The sequence below is a fragment of the Alosa pseudoharengus genome, unplaced genomic scaffold, assembly GCF_046254945.1.
Source record: "Alosa pseudoharengus isolate Yale_2024_CS ecotype anadromous, Long Island Sound unplaced genomic scaffold, YU_APseudo_1.1 YU_APseudo_1.1_scf_1, whole genome shotgun sequence".
NCBI classification, from domain to species: Eukaryota; Metazoa; Chordata; class Actinopteri; order Clupeiformes; family Clupeidae; genus Alosa; species Alosa pseudoharengus.
This window is the reverse complement of record NW_027468564.1, coordinates 58,430,160-58,451,745: the sequence shown is the minus strand read 5'-3', so window position 1 is coordinate 58,451,745 and position 21,586 is coordinate 58,430,160. Positions and strand designations below refer to the sequence as shown.

Here is a 21,586-nt window from a genome sequence, read left to right as displayed (position 1 = left end):
AAGTTTCTGTCATTGTAATATTTCAATAATTCAATTATAGTGCTCAGTATCACCCCAATCTTGAACCATTTAACATGCAGCAACCACTAGCAGCAGCCTCCAGCCCATTTGGTGGCGGTAGTTCACCGGGAGGCAGACTGACTGCAGGAAGAGCACAGAAGAGCGTTTTGAGGAAGCCAAGTTTTTAAATGACTTCTTATTTGCACCTGATTTGCACGCATCCCTGGACAAGTCAAAGCCATGCGATTAGGAAATATTTTCTTTCTGTCACTGTGTGCTGTGTCCTGTTCTCAAGGTAGGGTTCAAGAGCCATCAAACTATTTTAAAAGCTTTTTTGATTTGTCCTGAAGACCTCTGGGTCTGACAGAATGAAAAGTCTACAGCGTAACGTTAAAGCTAAATGGAGAAGACAACAGACAAAGAAAAATGTTATATAACACTGATATGATCATTCTTTGAAACACCTCAACAGACGATGATGGCATGGTACACATACATGGCGCTAGTTTCAAAATGGGAACCAATGCGGCTGATGGACGAGATGGAGAGTCGCCTGTCCGAAGTGTGACAGTGAAACCTTTTAAACTGGATACATATCCAGTCACCAACTCTGATTTCAGGTAGGCAAAGTATCATTTGTCAATTCTGCAAGCATGTGTGTTAATACCATAAAGGTAATTCATTTTCTGTCTACAGGAAATTCATCAAGGAACAAAAGTACAAAACAGAGGCAGAGACTTTTGGATGGAGTTTTGTGTTTCAGGATTTTGTGTCTGTGGAGATGAAGAACAAAGTCACGCAGAAAATAGAGGTTAGTAGAAGACAACAATGCAGTGCCAGTAAAAATGCATTGGCTGTTTCAATATTTTGATCAAATCTCCAATCTCGTGTCTTTTGAACAGTCAGCACCTTGGTGGATACCTATAGAGAAGGTGTTTTGGAGACAGGTATGTCTATCCTTAACACTTTAGTTTGTGTTGCTAATCTTCATTTTTTTTGCAGTTAACTCCAACATATTTTATTACTAGTGCAGTGCCTGTTCAAACATGCTATCCCTGTAGAAAACCTGTAGCCCAGTTACATGCTCGCAGGTATGCCTGCTTTAAAAATAGGATGATAGGGAAAATATCATCCCAGCTAAGCATTCAATGAATATTGAATATTATATTCTAATACAATAAATGTGCAGTGAGCAGAATTTATGCATGGCTGCATGTGACATTTTTTACACATCAAATTGGCATAAGCCTAACAGCTGTTTTGAGTCAAGGCTATATGTTTAACCTATTGAATAACTTCATTATAGAGAAGCAAACCATTTTGTGGAATGATGCATCATCATTACATCAACGATGTAATTCAAAAACAGTCTCTGGTAGCCTTTAAGTGACATCAGGCTCTGTCTGCCACTCGTTGTTGTTGTCTCATTCAATTTGGGACATTGCAGTCGGAATTGTCGTTTGTTTATTCAAAGTCTAGTTTATTCCACACCATTTTTTTTTTATGTCGCTTTGAATAGCCACTACATACCTGTGTTTATTGACATGTTGATTTCACGGAATCATTTTATGCAATCAAACCACATACAGGGGGTCTTTATTGTTGAGGTCAGACATGATAATCATCCTTGCACTCTCTTAACTTTTTACTCGTGTAGCCTACACTCAGTTCTGCCAAAGTCCCACTTCTATCCTCTCTGGTACTGGAGCCTACAGTGCTGTGTGAGACAGGGGCTACAGTAGAGCAGCAAAAGCCAATGTGTCCTTCCTTTACTATATATTTTATGATATACACACTATATTGCCAGAAGTATTGGGTCACCTGCCTTGACTCGCATATGAACTTAAGTGACATCCCATTCTTAATCTATAGGGTTTAATATGGCGTCAGTCACCCTTTACAGCTATAACAGCTTCAACTCTTCTGGGAAGGCTTTCCACAAGGTTTAAGAGTGTGTTTATGAGAATTTTTGACCATTGTTCCAGAAGCGTATTGTGAGGTGCACTAATGTTGGACGAGAAGGCCTGGCTCTCAGTCTCCGCTCTAATTCATCCCAAAGGTGTTCTATAGGGTTCACTGCACTTAATCGTTCCCGTAGCAAGACACCTGCCATGTTTTAAATCAATCCCACGAACAGACAGACTGTAATTTATAGATAAATGTCTAGGGGTCCAAGCAGTAAAGCTGCTGGATCCCTATTGTATGTTGTCTTCTTTTTCTTCCTGAAAATAGACAAACAATAGTGACAGTACATTTTCACTGTTTTAAGTGAAGGAGCCCCATTTATTTATCTGTTTTGCTGTGAAAATGTTTTTGAGTCTGCACATTCCATTGTTTGATGTTGCCATGTTTCAGCCAGCTGGGCCAGGCTCTGGCATTAAAGAGCGATTGGAGCACCCCGTGGTGCAGGTAAGCTGGAATGATGCCCAAGCCTATTGCAAATGGAGGAAGAAGCGACTGCCTACTGAGGAGGAGTGGGAGTTTGCTGCTCGTGGGGGTCTAGATGGTGAGTAAAGCTTTATTTGGCAAGTGGTTTGCAGACCCCTTGTTTAAGTATTCCAGTGATGTGGTTGTCTCTTTTTTTCAGGGAGGGCCTACCCATGGGGCAACAAATTCATGATCAATCGAACCAACCTATGGCAGGTCAGTATTTCAGTAAAAGCTGGGATCTAGATTTTCCGAGCTAGTCAAGCATGAACTGGCACATGTGGTAATTGTGTACTGCACAGTGTATTGAATGAGTGAAAGAATGTATGACGTTTTGCTCAGGGGGCATTTCCAGATGGAGATTCAGCTGAAGATGGTTACCATGGCATTTCACCCGTCAATGCATTTATCCCCCAGAATAGTTATGGTAATCCCTGATGAGAATAATAATTACATTTACTTTGTTGTGATGTTAAGCTTTCTGTTGATAAGTTTGGAAGTTTATGCAATTCTGTGTTTCTTGTCAAGGACTGTATGACATGTTTGGGAATGCATGGGAATGGACAGGCACACGCTTTCATGGAGCTCAGGTTATGTATGTTTTGCGTGGGGCCTCTTGGATTGACACAGCTGATGGCTCAGCCAATCACAAGGCTCGGGTGACCACTAGGTAATTGCTCACTTTCTGTTCTCTGAAGGGTTGATTTTGGAAGGATTAAGAAGGGTTTATTCTAAGACACACTGAATTCACCTTACACAATGTCATTGAAGTCAGTGTACACATTTTTAGGTTTACTAGAAATACTGAATGAGCATAGAATTCATTCAGTTTGGACTGCACACATGAACATAATGCTTGAGCAACTTCCCTGATGCTGGGAAAGATAGTTGATATATTGAACCATTATAGGTGACCATTGGATGACCATTTCTTTGCAAGGGTTTTGAATGACAGCCCTACTAGTTTTTAAAACAATGTTGGCCATTTTTATTCTAAAAACCAACCAATCAATCAGTCTTTATTTATAGCGGCATTAGTGCAAAATTGCAATACAAAGATCTGTGCAGTAAGCGTCAATAAACTTCATAAAAAGAACAAGGCAATGCAGAAATAACCTCTGTGGTGTCTTATCATAAAACAATGGCCTTTCAAATAACTTAATAAAGGTAAAATTGATAAACAAAATAGATAGAAATAAAATAACAAAACAAAGTGGATACAATTGTATCAGTCAGAGAAATAGATATGCAGTAAGCTATGCATTTTCAGTTATGCACCTGTTAAAGTATTACAATTTCATTTACAGAATGGGTAACACTCCAGATTCTGCCTCTGATAACTTGAGTTTCCGATGTGCTGCTGATGATTCACCACAAAAGAAAAAGAAGTCAAAGTCTGAGCTATAAGGAGACAAATGGACAGAGCCAATTCTCTCCTGTGGAGATTTGCATTGTGACCTAACCTTCTCTTTCTGAATTTCTAAAATGTTAGTATTATCTTTCATTTTTGAACTGTATTGTTTTTGTTTTCTGGTAAGATTGTTTTTATGTGTATATAAATGTACTAACCATGATTGATTAAAGTATTTTATATGCAGTATATTTGTGGTAGTACTGATGGTACAGTAACACTGATTGTAGGCCTACAGGTGCTGCCTTTGTTTCATTCTTACTTGCCAGTTGTAGGCTACATAACAGAGACAAAACGCTCCAGTAGCAGAAACCTATAGTGTGATTTTTAAAATATGTGTGTTAGTTACTCAAAAAGAATTGTAGGCATTCAGAGAAAGTTGCAAAAACATTCATTGGAATGTTGATACCATAGATGGATGAAGACCCAGTCAAGCAATAGTCAGGAATAGATTTTTATTTACAATGGTACATCAAGGTAGAGGCAGCAAGGCTTCACATAAAGATCCACAAGCTGCTCTAACTAGACAAGCAAATAGGTATGGTTTAATAGCCTGTTCTTCCAGGTTGACGGACGATCAAAGTTAAAATCCTGCAAGTTATAGGGATACTTTGTTAATATTCTTCAACGTCAGATCATATAGCATCATTTCAGCAACACTATGGACAGACGGGACTAAAACGCTACGATATTTACTTTACCCAATCAACATTCTCGAGGAGGGCGATGATCCAATCAGTATGGCAAGTGGGTTGGACTTGAGTCAGGAGGAGGGTGTCTGCTTCAGTGAGGCTGCAGGTTTTCTGAGGGGCGAAAATGGCGCCCAGCTCGAAATCAGGAAAACATGATAACAAACAAAAACACAGAAAACAAGACTCTCACGTCGTTAAACTGCTCAACCGTGGAAAGGTAATAAACATCTGAACCGAATGTTTCTGTACTGTTAACCGGCCTATTTGGACCAGTAATGAGGAAAGCAGTATGTTATCAATGAAATAACACTAACATTAGCTAGCTAACATCCACAAACAAGACACAGAATTTAACTTTAGTAGCAGCTAACGCTGTATGTTTCCATTGCTAGTTGTATACCTGAGTCAACACTGGTCAAAAGAACCGAGTCACTCATTATCTTAATTTCTGTATTTAGTTGGTAATTGTAACGTATACAATGTTGCTAGTTTGGCAATCGCGAGAGCTTAACTTGTGGAAGCCATCTGCAGCAAGTAGTAACGTTAAGTAGGCAGGTAGCTGCTACACATTAATTTGATTTGACAGATGGCAATTTAGCCATCTGTTATAAACAACACCCATGCATTCAAACCAGTTTTATGTTAATTTCTGTTATTAACGTTTGATGACGTTAGGGTAGGCTACAGTAAAGGTTACGTTCGTTCAGTTAACCGGTGATGGTGAAGCTAATTTCATGCTAACGATAATTTGTTGTCTGACAGTTTAACCTCTTATCTTCTTTAATCCAGCTGTCAGGTCAGCTGTCGCAGCGATGGTTCCTGAAACGTCGCCCGCGTGTACGTGTTCCCTTGAAGACTATAGTCAGTGAGGCAACCTTACGAGCAGGGTAAGTCAGTGTGTGAAGGTTTTGACTATGCCCTTGAGAAAGCTCAATGACCACTCAGTCACCTCATACCCTGTCTACCTACAGGCACATCTTTTTGGGCTTTACAAAATGTGGACGCTATGTGTTGTCTTATACCCGTGACTATGGGGAAGCAGATGACACATACACATACCACCTGTACTGGTGGGAGTTCAATCTGCACAAGAGTCTAAAGCAGGTACAGTAAAACTCCCCCCTGACTGCTCCACCCACATCCACCAGTCATGTTTTGGTTACTCTACCACTCATCCTGTCATCCAGCAGTCATACGAAGGACAGGATCAGGATGTCATGGCCAGTGATGACACCAGTCATTAATTAACATAAATATTCCCATAGCATAGCAAGACAGGACTCTGCTGTATACTATAGAGACTCATGGGCTCCTAGCTCACCATGTTGCTCTTACTCCTCCTAGGTGCATCGTATCCGCCTGTTTGCAGATGAAACCATCTACAGTGACTTATACCTTGCAGTCTGTGAATGGCATAACGCCAAATCAAAGATAGTCATCTTTGGCTTCAAGTAAGCACTAGTGATATAGGTGTGGGGTGCTTGCGTGTGAGTGAATATTTGTGAACATCTTTGTGTTTGTGTTTGTAGTCCTGCATACTTGTCTGGTCCTTACAGTTTGTCTGGCCCTGTTATGTGTGTAGTATGTGCAGCTCCAGCTCAGCCCTGTTGAACATGGTGATGAGTGATGAGAACAACAGAGACATCTACATCACCATCATCTCCATGCCAGCTGCTAGGCCATGCATAGAGTGCAAGTCTTCCCCATCTACAGCTGCCATGGGTAAATGTCCCCTCACACACCCACACCCACACATATGGATACAGCATTACACTGTAAAGAAACACTATATACTTAATGTACAGTAATATAATGCACATCTAATGGCTGTAAGTCACTTTTGCATCACTCAGTTCTCAGTCTCAGTTCTCAGCTTCATATATACACACTGACAGAGATGTACAAGGGATTTGCAGTGCTGTCCTTGCTCAGGAACTCATTTGACTAGTATCGTATGTATTGCATGTTTACACTGTCCCCTTTCTGTAGGAGCTGAGCCCCTGGAGCCTGGCTTTGTGCTGAACGCTCGCTATCAGGTGGTGCATCCGTTCCCCACCTTCCAGCCTGCCCTGCAGCTCAAGAAGGAGCAGGTGATCCTGCTCAACACCAGCTACTTCCTGGTGGCTTGTGCCATCTCTCTGTGCCAAGGTACTGTACTGGGTGGACACCGCAAGCCTTTTTAGTCGGTTACTCACTGAACTCCTGCACATCCATCATGTCAGGGTTAGCATGTGTGCAGTTTTGTAAGCTCTGTCTGCCCTTCTCTCTCCAGGAGAGCAACCTGGTGAAAAGGAGCAGGTTTTGTACAGGAGGAGACCTCACGTCTCAGTGCTTGGTCCTCGCGCTGCCCGGCCGCCGTCCACCCCGACTCCTCAGGGGTCACCTGAGAGGGTCCAGGAGCCCAGCCGGCCTTCCTCCACCCCTCTCTCACCCAGCCAGTCCCAGGCTGCGATCAGGGCACGGGAGTTTGCGGCGGACATTTTCCGCAGGGCCCAAGCAAGCAGCGCCGACAGGGCAAGGCCGCCGAGGAGAGAGAGCGACGACAGAGAGAAAAGCCGAGAGGAGCCCAAGGAGGAGAGGAGGGCGGATCGGAGTCCGAGGGCCAGGACTGACGGAGAGACGGAGCAGAGCGCCGGGGCCGAGGACGAGCGGCAGGCCGGCGCGGCGCCTCAGCAGGCTCCCTCCAGCGGGAAGCACACCTCCTGCGTTAAGACGGAGCCGAGAGAGGAGGCGCTGGAGCCGCCCTCGCCACAGGCAGCGCCGGCCGAGCCAGGCTACGTCAACTACACACGCCTCAAGTACTGGCTGCAGCAGCCGGGCACCATGCAACAAGACGGAGGTGAGTCCCAGTGTTCTAGTGAAGTTATTGCTAAAATGGTTTTACCACCTGAGCTAAAAAGTTACCGTCATACTCAAGTTTATTGTTGCTCGGAGACCATTTGACAAGGGAGCCAGGCACACATTAGCAGTCATCTGGTTTCTGGACAACATTAACTTCATTGCCACTGCCACCCTTTAAAAAGGCATCCATCTCTCTCTCTCTCTCTCTCTCTCTCTCTCTCTCTCTCTCACACCCTCTCTCTCTCTCTCCCTCTCTCCCTCTCTCTCTCTCTTCTCTTGAGGTAGAAGGTGAGGGAGAAGATCAGGATGATAAAGTCCAGCTTCCCTTCACTGTGTCAGACCTGAACGGCAACACACTGCAGCCGGTGACGGGACCATGTAACGGACAGGTAGGACTAGATTGCACTCCCTAGGACACCTGTGGGAACATCTTGATGTTGAACTGCTCTACTAGTGTATGTTTCATGAATGCTTGAGCTTAACAGGGAAGCTCCACTGGGTGCGTAACTGAAGCGTTCCGTTCGCGATGTGTAAAAGCAATTTTAGAAGGTCTATTTTTTTTTTTATGTACATGCGGCTATCACGTCTGGTGTAGCTACTTCCATTGATTATAGTGGAGGCTAATTGTTGCAGCAGACGGAACGTGAATGGACCACTTCAGTTCCCCGCCCGATGTAGCTTCCCTGTAAGACCTCCATGGCGGTGTGGGCTTACATGTTTATGTGCTCCTTCCAGTGTGTGTGCGTGGAGCAGCTCACACTGGACTTTGAGTATGTGATTAATGACGTTATCCGGAACGATGCCGAGTGGGCCTCCAGGTTCTGCTCCTTCAGTGATTACGATGTGGTCATCCTTGAGGTGACTGGATTTTCTCACTAAGCCACTCTCACAAACACATACAAACAAATGGAGATGCGCTGTCATAGTGATGTGATCATTATAACTCTGCTTCCATGGAAACAGATGTGCCCAGAAACAAACATCGTGGTCATCAACATCGGACTGGTGCTGCTCGCTTTTCCCCCATCAGAGGAGAAGCTCTTAAGGTTGCTTGCTACCTATGCAATTTATCTGCTGCCTTATTTCACAGCACACATTTAGGTTTTCCTAAATTTGATTAAGAGAATTAAATAAATGTTTTTTTATAGCTTTAAAATAATAGATGAATAGTCATTTAGAGCAGCATAAGTATTGCATAGGAAACCACCGGGATGTTATTCAGTGGCTTCATCTGCCTCATGCGTGGTTCTCCACAGGCCTGAATCGTTCCACACCAGCCTGCAGGTGAGCTGGGACCTCAACACTGGGGTGTGCTGCACCGTGGGGGTGGGAGAGCTCAAGGAGATGAAGGGCCAGACCAGGTGAGGGGCTCGCTCGTGTCTGTGCGCCTTCACGTGTGTGCAGCCGTGCTCTCGGTCCAGGTGGCGTCCTACTCACGCTCTTTCTTCTCTCTCCAGTGGCAGTGTGTGGAGCGGCTACCGCAAGTCGTGCGTGGACACGGTGATGAGGTGGCTGGTCCCAGAGAGCAGCTCGCGCCACATCAACCGCATGACTAACGAGGCGCTGCACAAAGGTCTCATGCACACATGCGCACACACACAGGAACCCACACACATGTGCCCACACACTTTGGTTATCTTGTATGTTATTTTGACAAGTAAGACAAAGTAAACATCATGACCAGAGCTTGTTGTCCGGGGGCCAGTTTTCTGCCTGATCCAATACACGTGAAGGATAAGGAGAACTCTAGCTCCTCCAGCTCCATAGCAATATTCAGAGTTTCTACATATTTCACATCTTTCAACCTTGTTCAGTTTGTGTTTGTATTTAATCTGGGAATAATCCCTGATGATTCTTGGACTACAAAGGCATCGCCTTAGCCGGGGAATACCTACACGACTTTTTGGCAAATTTGGGATTTGCTCTACAGGTCCGTTTGGCCAAGAGGCCATTGAAGCCCATTTCCAATGTCCCTAAAACACGGGCACGCGTATACAATTGCTAGCTAATCCAGCATGGACGTGAATTTCTTTGGAATTGAGTAAACAAATGCATTTAAAACCTTCGTTTACAAGATTGCTACACTTTTGAAACAATGTAGTAACAGTTTCATGTACAAATGTAAGTTTAATTTCACTGCTAGTTACGCCCCTGCTGAAAATCGTAAGTCAGTGAACCTCTTCTAGACCCATTTCCAGTTGTGTAATTGTGAAGGTCTGGGTGCTCCCTGGCTAGCATCGGCTCTGTCGGCGGTTCTATCTAAAGATGCACAGCTGTTCCCCATGTGGCCCCCCCCTGACCTCTGCTAACCTCTCCTCCCTCTCTTGTGCAGGTATGCCGTTACAGGTGCTGGCTGACAGTGATGGAGGCACATGGATCACCCGCTGATACGGCGCCAGGAAGTGTAATACATGGAACACTACTCAACACTGACACAGCTGTGGAGTGTTTCCCGCGGCGTGTGTGTGGATGCCCAGGGACAAAACATCACACACACACACACTGACGTTACACACGTGAATATGCAGATGATAGTAACCTGCCAGGCGTCTTCTGATGGGTCCTGCTCATCTTCTTACTTGTACTGGGGCATCGCTCCAGATTTCTTTGCACCAGCGTTAGAACATATATTCTTTAAGTTTACAGGAAGGACATGTATGTTCTCATGTCTGAAGGACAAATGTCATTCCCTTTGATTTTACACATTTGTTTTCATGGTCATTGTCTTTCTTGTCTGTAAACATGTGTCAAGTCTGTCTGTTTTATGAAACCCAGTTTCAGCCCTCTGGCCTCTGCACTCTCCGTCTGATGCGTTTGTACAGGATAGGTCTGTGTCAGTCACAGCAATTACAACATGGAAATAATCTCACATCAGAAACTTGCTGCTGAATCTCAGGGCTTCATTCAGAGGTTCCATAGCCTGTTTCAGTATGTGGGAGAGCTTAGTGAACATGCAGAGACGATTAATGCATGTCATTTGTGGCTTTGCTGTCAGCAGAGAACCTAATCATTTTGTAGATTTCCTCTTTAAATATAATATGTAGTATATGAGTTAGGATGCCCCATTACAATACTCAAAAGGAAGTATTTGGACATTTTATTGTTGTCTAATGTACTCTGATTTTATATTAACAGCTAAATAAAATAAGGGAAAATACTCTGGGGTTGATTTTTCATTTTCTGTTTGGAATGACTAAATCTGTAGGACACTGTGACAGTAATGAAGCACAACACAAATGAACAAGTCCTATTAAACTATTCCTCTGGACTGCTAGAGCTGTTAGCTGTAAGGCAAGATGTCCCCCAAGTCTAAGTAGAGGGCACCTGCTTTATTCTGTTTTAGTTTTACTCTGGAACACTTTTGTGTTTAGTCCACACAGTCCAGTTTTTGAGCCCCTGAAACATTATCCTTTAAGGGAAGGCGCTAAAAGATGTAATTTTTGAGATTTTCAATGCAATAAACATTCAAGAGACAAATACAAAACAAACAAACCACAAGGATTTAGTTATAAATTCAATTTTTTTCCAGTTCTTCAAAGCAATCTTTTAGTCCATTTTACAGTTAACGCTACATCTGTCATAAAACATCCAAGTTTGCTACAGGTATAATTCAAGTAAGGCCTTGACGGTATGAACAGTACAATATATATGGTTACTGCAATATATCTCATAACAAAGTCACAATTGACATAAGTGATGCCATTTGTAAACAGGAAATAACATTTAAACAATTCATCTCCAAGTTATACCCTATATAAATACATACATCTTTACCAAAAGTTTCTCTTTTTCTTCTTTGCAAGGGATCTTCCCTGCCAGATGTACAGTAGGTTTCTGAAACCCTTGGTTCCACTGCACTTACTAAGCTCCATCAGTAATAAAGGTAGATGCTCTCTTTGCTGGTCTAGATTGTCATGAACTAGGACATACAGTATGTGCAGTCATGTCAGACATACATGTGCTATCTGTAGTCTTTTTGGATGCTGCCAGAAACAAGACATGAAACATGAAAATGAGCCAATGATATTGATGGATGTGGATGTGGCCTCATATTCTTTCTCTGCTCAGAGCCCCCACCCCCCAGAGTCTGAACTCAAATCTCCTGAAAGGCATCAATCAAACTATTCTGTTTGGCTCTGAACTCATTCAGTTGTAAAATATTTTGGCAAAATGCTTGGTTTATAAATTGTGTTTATTTGTGTAGCAATATTTTCAAACGAAACATACAATCTCTGCTGGCCAGGTAGAGAACACAAAGAAATGTTCACTGAAAATAGAAATAAAAACAAATCGCAAAGAAAAACTGCTAACTGTAGGCCTACTGATGGCAGTGGCACTGGATCATTACTGAATGATATGTCACATCAATACAGAAGAGACTCTTAAGTCCAAATTCCACAAACACATCAAACAAAAAAGGGAACCAGGCTGGTATATGCCCAGTTTCAGTCACATGCTTGGCACTCTAGATGCTGACATGGTAGATTATAAAAGAACCTACAAGTTCTCACTTGTGAAGTCACTCATCATCCTGTAATCTGATGACCTCTAGCTGGTTTCAGGCAGAGAAGGGTTTGATAAGGCATAGGTGAGGGATTAGTCAATGACGGTTGGGAATGCAGTGGTATAACAAGGCAAACGATGGTGTGAGGCTCGGTCACAGTGAGTGAAGGTGAGGAACAGGGTACATTAGAGTGCAGAGATTACAGGGGAGGGAAGGTTCTGTCCATCTACTGGTCACTCACTCACTCACTCACTCTCCTCGTTCTCTTTTCTATGTGCTACACATAAGCACATTCTCATCCTTACAGTGGTGCTCTGCCCCACCATCTCATTATACAGACACACACACACCTTCCAAACATCCATGGTCTCTATCTAACTGTTCTGAAAAATAAATAACAAATGTGCAAAGAACGCATAGGATGGGGGGGTGGGGGGGGGTAGGGGGCAGTATGGCACACAACATTTAAAAGGCATAGGTGCAGGCAGGGTATGGATATTTTGGGGTGAGAAAATTAGGCATAGTAAGAGGTCATTGCAGATGAGCAGATAGAACGAAGATGATAGAGGCAAATGAACAAGCGTTCCATTACACGCACACTTGTATGCACAGTGAGGTTGACTGCTTATGGAGACACAAACCTGCCAGGGCTGGGAGTTCACCAGGCATCCCTGTAGTTGTGGATGACTGAGTGAATGTGTCCAACGGTTTGTCTCAGTGTGTGTGTGTGCGTTTGTGTTTATCAGAGCACACTGGAATCGGTGCGGGCCAGTTTGGCAGGCGGCTCAAGAGCCAGACTCGTGTCAGCATGGTGAGAAGTGAGCTCCTGACACTCTTCATCACTCTCATCTTCCTCCTCCTCCTCTTCCTCTGTAGTCCAAACACACACACACACACACACCATGAGGGCAGTGCACAATGCAACACAACACATCACCTGCAGGACACATAAGGACGAGACAGAACTGAGAAATGGACAGATGTCCCGTCTACCTTTATCTGGGTCCAGTGTGCTAAGACTGCGGCTCTGGGTTGAAAACTGTGGATGGGAGAGAGAAGTCATCAGTATGCAGTCTGTGCGCCTGGCCATCAACACCCTCAACACACACTTTTACCAGCTGCTCATTTGCTGCTCCTATAATCCTATATCCTGTAATCTGATACTTTGGAGCTCTAGGCTTCAGGACTTTGGAGAGTATGTGGAGGTGGAGCTGACGTGAGTGTGGTAGGTGTGAGAGGTACCTCTCCCATGACAGCGATAGGGGTCTCTCCCTTGGCCTGGGCCACCCTGTGCTCGATCAGATAGTACATGTACTCATCATACAGCAGGCGGATCAGGTGGAATGAGCCAAAGCTCGCTGCGCTGCGCAGGGTGAGGTCTCGGATCACCATGGAGCTGAGAGAAGAGGAAGACATGAGAAGGAAACAGACTTAGACGGTTTGAAGTATAAGTATAAGTATATATACTCTTTTGATCCCGTGAGGGAAATTTGGTCTCTGCATTTATCCCCCTGCTACACTGTTGTAAAATGTTAACTGCTAACGAGCACTGCACCATGAACAATGAGGATGACACATGCACTCACAAAACAACTCACCTGTAGAAAGACCACTTCAGCAGGAACTGCTTGGCAGCTTTAGGAAAGGCGGGGCTAGACTGGTAGGGCTTTAGGACCTGGGAGACCACGCCGTCCAGCCAGGCAGCCCAATGTTCCAGTGAGTTCTGCTGCTGCAGCGTGAGCTTGAAGTCCTGCTCCAGCCGCTGCACCACGCCGTCCTCACAGCGGCACACCCACGAGGCCTGCTCCTGAGAGACACACACACACACACACACACACACACACACACAGACACACACACACACACCCACCCACACACAGACAGACACACACATACACACATACACACACACATACACACACACACATACACACACACACACGCACACACACACACACATACACACACACACACAGACACACACACACACACACACACACAGACACACAGACACACAGACACACACACAGACACACACACACACAGACACACACACACACACGCACAAACACACACACACACACACTGTTGGTCAGCTGTGGTGCAAGCGGTTGCAGCATCCATACCACTTTCAGGTCCAAGCACCCATGGGGACTCGAGTACAAATCTGACCCATGGTCATCTCCCCATCCCACCCCATCTCTCTCTCTCACTCGCTTTCTGTCACTCTTCACTGTCCTATCTGAATCTTAAGCCAACCCCCCCCCCACCCCTCCAAAAAAAAGATGTGAAATGAAAGATCAGACAAAAAGAGGAAAAGCAAGTGTGTGTAGGTTGCGGAAACTACCTGCACGTTAGCAAAGTCCACCCGGTTGAGGTCGGAGAGCATCTGGCTGATCTGCGTGGTGTTCTGCAGGACGGCGCGGGCCGCCTGGGCCAGGTGGTTGAGGGAGGTGTACCTGCGCAGCGTCTGGGCGAACGCGCCTACACAAGTCACCTGGAGGCACAATGAGCGGTCACTTCATCTGCAAACCGTTCCCCTCACTTTCCCTCCTCCCTTGCCCAGCACAGAGGCCATAATAGTTCTCACGTTTTCCTTTATAATACTTCATACATCCAAACACAGAGTTCCCACTCTAAGTCAAATGTAAAACTCCATGACTTTTCCCTGACTTTCTCTGACAAAAAAAAACCTGAATTTCCATGACTTACTATATAATGAATGGTACAATATACCGACCAATGATTTCAGAGCACCTGCGTAGTGTTCAAGAATCTTTTACTTTTTTAGAGCGGGAGATGAATGAATGGGCATTGAATAAACAAAGTTGTGCTACTCAAGCAAGCAGTAAAGCTAATAACCAGATATGCTCCAATTCTGGGTGGAAATATTTGTATTCATGTATTTTGGTAAGTACATTTTAAACAAACAAATTTCCCTGATATTCCATGACTTTGTCCCAAAAATGATAAAATTCCCTGACTTTCCATGTCTGGAATAGACTTTCCAAAATCCCATGATATTCCAGAAATTCCATGGGAACCCTGCAAACAAAGCCCTCAAATGTGTTACAGAAAGTTGAGAGAGTTCATGAGTGTCGGACCTTGATGCGGACCATCTCCTCTGGGATGTTCATCATGGCACTGGTCAGCCAGCTCTCCACACTTTTGCCAAAGTTACGGATGGCTTGAGTTAAGGCACCTGAGAGGAGAAATGAGGAGTTGGCCGAACCACATCAACACACTTACTGGACACAGCCTGGGTGGACATAAGGGTCATTCTAGGTGTAAAATCTCATTTGTGCGTGAGGAGCCCGGCGTGGTCAGACTCACTGGGGATGGGCCGCAGCACGTCGGGGATCAGCACCTCCACCAGACTCTGGTACAGGATGTTGTCACAGTCTCGGCTCCAGTTCAGCACCGGCTCATATTTACACAGCAGCACCAGGGCTGACTTAGGCAGGCGCTTCTCAGACTCCTCATTACTACACACACACACACACACACACACACACACACGTACAAACACACACACACACACACACACATTTACATTCAGAAACCGTACTGCAAGATCCCTCCTCAGCTGATCTGGAGGATTGTCATGAGTGGCGGTACTCACACACTGGCTGCATCGCTGGGCTCACTGGTCTGGCTCTCGTTGAACCTCCAGAAGCTCTTCCACAGAGTCTCCACCAGGGGGAACTGCAGGTTCACCATCACATCCAGGATGGCCTGCACAGGAACACGGCAAACATCAGCACACACTCACCACACCTCGTCTACTTCAGCCCAGAGCCACGACCAGCTCGTGTCCACATCATCAGCTCACATTAGCATTCATAAACAAGTCTGTCCACACTATCTACATCCATCTGAAACTTTGCCTCCTCAGCGCTGCCCATGAACAATTGGAAATAGTCCAGACGCTCCCTCTCAACACTAGAGGGCTTGCTTGGAGCACTCTCATTGTCCTTAACAGCATGAGCTTTGCTCTGATACGTTGGGTTTACTGCACAGCAGACGGTCTCTTGTTTTCCAGCCGTTGTGTCAGTGCACCTCTAACCTCTAACCTCGGAGGCTTTCTGAGGAGGAAGAGGGGCTTCCTACACAACTCACCTCGCAGTGCTCACGGTACAGCTGCTGATAGGCTGCGATGTTCTCCACAGAGATCCCATTGGCCAGCACTTTGGCCTGCAGCTCAACGACGGGGAACTCTGGGAGAGTCCGGGTGGCATCTGTTAAAGGAGATGACGGGTTAAAGCCTGACGTCCCTGAATGTGAGCGTGTGTTTTCTTCTGCCGGTGTTCAGTGTGTGTTTCTCACCCAGAAACTGCTGGTACTGCTGCACCTGGGCACTGATGTCGGACAGACCACCACCCTGCTGCTGGCCACCCAGAGACATCCCATTGGTCATCCCCTCCACCTTCTGCACCGGCTTTATCCTGCACAAGAAACGCTTCATGTCAGCCTTAGTGGACCAGCCAGTCATAGTCCGGTAGAGGTCATCACCATGCTTAAATGCGTTGCAAAGACACAAACACACACTGATACACTCTGAGCCCTCTCCTCCGCTCACCTTTGTTTGTGGGTAAAGGGCTGTTGCCGCATGGCTAGGTGCTGCTGATCTTCTATCAGGCGGAGCAGAGGGGAGCCAGCCTTGATCCGCAGCCCATAATAGTGGTACTTTGAGTTCCCTCTGAAATAACACACAATATATATATATATATATATGATGCATGTGGACACCACTCTTAAGTTTAACACTGAACCCAGATATTCTTAAGAACATTAATTTCCCAACATTCCCGGTACTCCTTTAAGGGTTAATGGATGTGACTCTGATTTGTGTCAAATAACCGTATTTGTTGAAAGGGTGTGCATGTGTTGACTGAACAAAAGAACTATTATTGCATATTCATAGAGAATTTGACATTTCAGTTGCTGTTGTCCAATCCATAATATCAAACCCAAAAGAGACTAAAGTAATACTGCATATGCGCTAAATGACGATCTGAGCAAATGGAGCCCCACAGACATATAGGCGATCCAATAACATAATCCATTATATTCAAATAACCACTGATCAATCGATTCAGATAGAATCAAAAAGCTAGAGACTTGTATTATAAGCAGTAAGGTAGAAAGCTGGTTAAAAGCAGTAAGGCTGAAATCTACTCGTGGTACCTCTGCATCATTTCCTGGGGGTATATGAGAACAACACTGAGAAATCCAAAGGGATTCAGATAGGATTCATAGATGAGGATTACGTGATAAGAATCATCACATTATGCAAGATACATTAGCAATGCTGTCATGATATAATTGCAGCTGTTGTCTAAGTCTCGATCTCTACTGAGGTGAAAGTGAAAGTCAGGCCATCACTCCATGTGGGGCATATGGGGATATGGCTGCTTTATCATGGCCTCTAAACACACCCACTGGCATTTCAGAAGGATTACAGAGATTCACTTAGTTACAAAAATTAACTTCCAAAAATAAAAAATGCTTTGACTAGGTACATACCAAACATATACCAAACAAAAGGCCTGACATTCACTAGGTAATCCTAAGTCATGTGCTTGTTAAGGCATGTGTAAGTGTATGTGTGTGTGTGCGTGCATGTATAAGTATGTGTGTACGTATATATATCCAAATGTGTGTGTGTGTGTGTGTGTGTGTGTGTGTGTGTGTGTACCGTGTGCCTAGGCGCCGTGTCCTCAGGCCCATGAACACAGATCTGATGAGTTTACCAAAGGAGGCGGCGTTGACGGGCTCTAGCTTGGCCTCCTGGCAGTGCAGCAGGTAGTGGCAGTAGAGCGTGCAGCGCGGCAGACTCACCCCCTCCGCCGTCTCGTAGTTATCCAGCAGCCACTCCACCTGAGCAACAACACACACGCACACACATATGGAGAGGCATCCCACACACCAGAGAGAGAAGCCCATGCAATGGCAGTATCCTCTATGCAGGTCTCTTGTGCTGCAGGAGTGTGGAGTGTGTGTGTGCACTCACGGTGGCTGGGGAGGCGCGGGTGGTATGCGTGTAGCCCTGGTTGCTGTTGCTCCCTCCCCCCAGCATGTAGCCGCCCTGGATGACGTAACTTCCTGATCCTCCTCCGGTGCCTTCGGCTCCTGCCCCACCTGAGCTGCCCGCGCTCCCAGCGGTTACTACGGTGACACCAGAGCCCGCCCCACTGCTGCTATTGGTCACGATCTGCCCAAAAAGGAAATAGGATGAAGCCACCCACTGCCTTGTAGCTGTGTGGAAATAAAGAGGTGTGAGAAGGAGCAGGCCTCACCTGAGAGCCCGTGGAGGGCGTGGTCTCATAGTAGGAGCCAGTGGGTGTGCTCTGGGAGTACAGAGAGCTCTCTGAGTATGGGTAACTCCCTGAACGTCTGAGCAGAGAAAGAGAGAGAGAGAGAGAGAGAGAGAGAAAGCAAGAAAGACAGAAAGAGAGAGAGAGAGAAAGAGAGAGAGAGAGAGAGAGAAAAAGCAAGAAAGACAGAAAGAGAGAGAGAGAAAGCAAGAAAGACAGAGAGAGAGAGAGAGTGAGAGAGAGAGAGAAAGAAAGCAAGAAAGACAGAAAGAGAGCGAGAGATAGAGAGAGAGTCTTTTTAAAGACTATTTGACTGTTTTTTCAAAGCACCACCCGTTCATTCAGTGCATGTGTTGCTGTATCGTGCATGGAGAGACACGGGCAGAAGCAGGAAGAGGGAGGGAGAGAAGAAGAGAAGAGACTCACATGGTGCCGCTGTAGTTGGCCTCTCTGCCCTCCACATACTGCACCTGACTGGAGTACACATGCGGCACTGAGCCCTGCTGGATCTGCTGCTGCACCTGTCACACGCACGCACGCACGCACGCACGCACGCACGCACGCACGCACGCACGCACGCACGCACGCACGCACGCACGCACGCACGCACGCACACACACACACACACACACACACACACACACACACACACACACACACACACACACACACACACACACACACACACACACGTATTAACACCATGCTCATTGTGTGCTGTCCCCCTCCCTCTGCTCCTGTGCTGGGACCTACTCTGAGCACCGGGGGCAGAGTCTGAGTCTGCACGACGACCGGCCGCTCTGCCTCCCAGCCCTCCATGGCCAGCACCGAGCCGGACACGGGGAAGGACACGGGGTACGAGAGCGACACGGGGACGGGCACGAAGGGCGGGAAACGAGAGCGGTCAGCGGCCGAGTGGAAAGCCCAGTCGCCTGCCGCTGCGGCCAGCCACTGCTGCGCCTGCCTGCTCGGCGTCCATGCTCTCTTTGCTGTCCCTGCTTCCTCTCTGCTCCATCTGCCGGAGTGCCTCTCTCTGCCTGTCACTAGCTCACCGCTCTGCTGCAGAGCGCTAGCCTGCACCTGCACCTGCAACTACACACACACCACACGTCACACTCACAACTTCCATGGCTGGTTTTACCCATTTGGCACAGGTTATGTACAGAGCATGCCAACTTGTTTGCACAAAAATTAGAATGACAAGAAAACAAGGACACACAATGAGAGGTCATGCAAATCATCCTTCTGTATGATGTTTCCTGGTGATGGTTTTAGTGTGTGTCCTGTCCAACTTGCTTGTCACTTCTTTTGGTGACATTGTGTTTGGTGACTAATTGAGTGGATATTTGGGAGAAGACCAAATGAGAGGACTGTAGTGGTGCTGCTGATGGCACATAAACAAACTGATGATTTTGGTTTGCGTGTTTTGAAGTCTAGCCTACTGGAAGTAGTGGACATGCTCTTGCACATTTCAGAAATCTATTTAGTAAATACATGTCAGGTCATGTATTATTACAGAGTAGATGGTTAAGCACACATTTAGAGTGACTAAGGTGCATTAAAACACTGATGAAACAAATGATGCCTCAACTGAACAAGCTGATTAAAAGAGCTGGCTCTGTGCTTGGAAGTTCACTGGAGCCCCTAAAGTTGGATGTTGAGAGAAGGATGTTGCAAAAACTGCTTAGCATTATGGACATCACCTCACATCTGCTGCATGAACTACTGATCAGACAACAGAGTGTTTTCAGCTGGAGAATGCCTCAATTTGGCTGTAATGAGGAGCGTTATAGCAAGCCATTCCTGCCCATTGCTATAACAGCTCACAATGACTCCCCTGCCTATGTGCCGGGAGAGGAGAATCATAATCTGGGAGACAATGCACAGTTTACATACAATTGCACAGAGACTTCATATCCTGCATTCTATTTATCTATTTTTGAATTGTGTATATGTGTGCTATATATTATTATTATTAATTGTTGCTGTAACACCTATTTTCCCCTTGGGAATGAATAAAGTAATCTGTCTATCTATCTATCAATCTAAAGTGAACTTACAAGCCACATGTTTTTCTGAACTTAACCTTACTACCTCAATACTGGTCTAAATACTAGACCTACTGGTCTAAAATACATAATCGCCTTAATCATGAGCCTTCAATAGAGCTGAGTTGAGTATTAATCCTGTTTGTGTGTGTGTACATCTGTGTGGCTGTGTGTTTAGGTGTGTGGCTAGCATCACAATCAAGATATGCTAGCATATATAATGCTACTACAATATTGACCTCTTTAGGCAACATAAACACATTGATGACAAAATGTATGACAATCTAGTGCAATTCTACTCTGTGAAGTTCATTTTTGTGTAGCAATGTCTACAACTGAACAGCTCAATTGCTTAGAACATTGCTTGAATCTGGACTGTACTGTGAAGCAGATGTGTGTGTGTGTGTCTGCTCTTACCTGGGCCGTCTGCACCTGCTGCACTACCTGGGTGGGCACACTGGTCTGCACCACAGAGGGAGGGGGACTGGAGTCGGACACCGAGTCGTTTGAGTGAAGGGAGCCCTCTAGAGATTTACAGATAGAGACACGCGGAAAAAAAGAAAAGAAAAAGAAGATGAGACCACCAAAAACACTTCAAATGCGTTTACATTTCTCTTCTACTGTCTACAGGTTTACAACAACATCTGCTACTGCTAAACACACAGGTGAACCTGAGTCGGTAGACATGGAAACAAAAAACAAATCAGTGACGTTCTCACTGCTTTTCAGTTTGAGTACTTACGATACACCCCTTCCAGACGGTAAAAGCAGTTACTGTAGAACATGGCTCAGAACATTAACAGAGCCAGTACAAGGGCTAAGGGCTAGAGACATGGAGAGATGAAGGCAAACCAAAAGGATGCTCGTCTCTTTCACTCTCCTTGGTCAACTCTTATATTATGCAGGCAGGAGGGTAGCCTTGGACAACTAATCTCAGCAGATGGGGAAAAGATCCCCTCTTTTGGTAAACATGGGTATCAGATGGAAAAAGGGCCAAGCAAGCAGAGAGAGACAGAATGAGAGAGAGAGAGAGAGCGAGAGTGAGAGAGAGAGAGAGAGAGAGAGAGAGAGAGAAAGAAAAAGAGAGAGAGATGAATTGTATGTATTAAGTTTAAGAGAACAAGACACAATTTTCACAACCTTCTCTTGATTGTGACATCCTGTGCACTTTTCCCTCTTCCTAAGTTTGTCCCTCTGCTAGTTCATTTCTTTTAGACTGATAATAAAGGAAACTTCAAAGTCAAAAGTCTCTCTGCAAAACAATTCCTTCAGTCCTCTCCTCTCTTCCTCAGCCACCTACTTTGGATCTCAGCATACTGTGCATGCTCTTTGTCCACTCTACACGA

The 21,586-nt window shown here is 45.4% G+C and overlaps 3 protein-coding genes across 4 annotated transcripts in view; 2 read left to right on the top strand and 1 right to left on the bottom strand.

Annotated features, from left to right (window-relative positions):
• The first annotated feature begins 152 nt into the window (after positions 1-152).
• sumf2 (sulfatase modifying factor 2) lies at positions 153-4,027 on the top strand. The gene is made up of 9 exons (XM_076277718.1): positions 153-295; positions 473-620; positions 697-811; positions 903-947; positions 2,356-2,506; positions 2,588-2,643; positions 2,770-2,854; positions 2,956-3,097; positions 3,735-4,027. Exons 1-9 carry the CDS (start codon positions 241-243, stop codon positions 3,832-3,834), a joined length of 897 nt encoding a protein of 298 aa, XP_076133833.1. The 5' UTR covers positions 153-240; the 3' UTR covers positions 3,835-4,027.
• Positions 4,028-4,597: 570 nt separating this feature from the next.
• Positions 4,598-10,526, top strand: dcaf15 (DDB1 and CUL4 associated factor 15). 2 transcript variants are annotated; one of them, XM_076295518.1, is made up of 13 exons: positions 4,598-4,747; positions 5,320-5,417; positions 5,502-5,634; positions 5,875-5,981; positions 6,113-6,252; positions 6,520-6,678; positions 6,803-7,369; positions 7,660-7,760; positions 8,107-8,229; positions 8,335-8,417; positions 8,628-8,732; positions 8,829-8,944; positions 9,704-10,526. In XM_076295518.1, the coding sequence occupies exons 1-13, from the start codon at positions 4,655-4,657 to the stop codon at positions 9,757-9,759; spliced, it is 1,881 nt and encodes a 626-aa protein (XP_076151633.1). In that variant the 5' UTR covers positions 4,598-4,654; the 3' UTR covers positions 9,760-10,526. The 2 variants fall into 2 exon arrangements, with proteins under 2 accessions (XP_076151633.1, XP_076151624.1); XM_076295509.1 differs by having other exon boundaries at positions 4,601-4,747; positions 7,657-7,760.
• Positions 10,527-12,932: 2,406 nt separating this feature from the next.
• The window catches only part of rfx1b (regulatory factor X, 1b (influences HLA class II expression)), a 12,421-nt gene continuing 3,767 nt past the window's right edge, over positions 12,933-21,586 (bottom strand). Inside the window, exons 3-16 of the mRNA XM_076295501.1 lie at positions 20,658-20,764; positions 18,619-18,713; positions 18,175-18,271; positions 17,889-18,089; positions 17,574-17,755; positions 16,455-16,574; positions 16,202-16,320; positions 15,995-16,113; positions 15,498-15,610; positions 15,209-15,360; positions 14,980-15,077; positions 14,223-14,372; positions 13,474-13,682; positions 12,933-13,271 (exon numbers count right to left, since the gene is read on the bottom strand). Coding sequence (XP_076151616.1) covers positions 13,049-13,271; positions 13,474-13,682; positions 14,223-14,372; positions 14,980-15,077; positions 15,209-15,360; positions 15,498-15,610; positions 15,995-16,113; positions 16,202-16,320; positions 16,455-16,574; positions 17,574-17,755; positions 17,889-18,089; positions 18,175-18,271; positions 18,619-18,713; positions 20,658-20,764 — 1,985 coding nt within the window. The 3' untranslated portion in view covers positions 12,933-13,048. The remainder of the gene's footprint in view (positions 13,272-13,473; positions 13,683-14,222; positions 14,373-14,979; positions 15,078-15,208; positions 15,361-15,497; positions 15,611-15,994; positions 16,114-16,201; positions 16,321-16,454; positions 16,575-17,573; positions 17,756-17,888; positions 18,090-18,174; positions 18,272-18,618; positions 18,714-20,657; positions 20,765-21,586) is intronic.

Bases quoted from the DNA above. Each gene is read 5' to 3' on its own strand.
- sumf2 (XM_076277718.1), top strand. From the start codon at position 241: ATGCGATTAGGAAATATTTTCTTTCTGTCACTGTGTGCTGTGTCCTGT. The intron at 948-2,355 runs GTATGTCTATCC...GCCATGTTTCAG, and splicing joins AGAAGGTGTTTTGGAGACAG to CCAGCTGGGCCAGGCTCTGG. The intron at 2,644-2,769 runs GTCAGTATTTCA...CGTTTTGCTCAG, and splicing joins ATCGAACCAACCTATGGCAG to GGGGCATTTCCAGATGGAGA.
- dcaf15 (XM_076295509.1), top strand. From the start codon at position 4,655: ATGGCGCCCAGCTCGAAATCAGGAAAACATGATAACAAACAAAAACAC. The intron at 4,748-5,319 runs GTAATAAACATC...TCTTTAATCCAG, and splicing joins AACTGCTCAACCGTGGAAAG to CTGTCAGGTCAGCTGTCGCA. The intron at 5,418-5,501 runs GTAAGTCAGTGT...GTCTACCTACAG, and splicing joins GAGGCAACCTTACGAGCAGG to GCACATCTTTTTGGGCTTTA.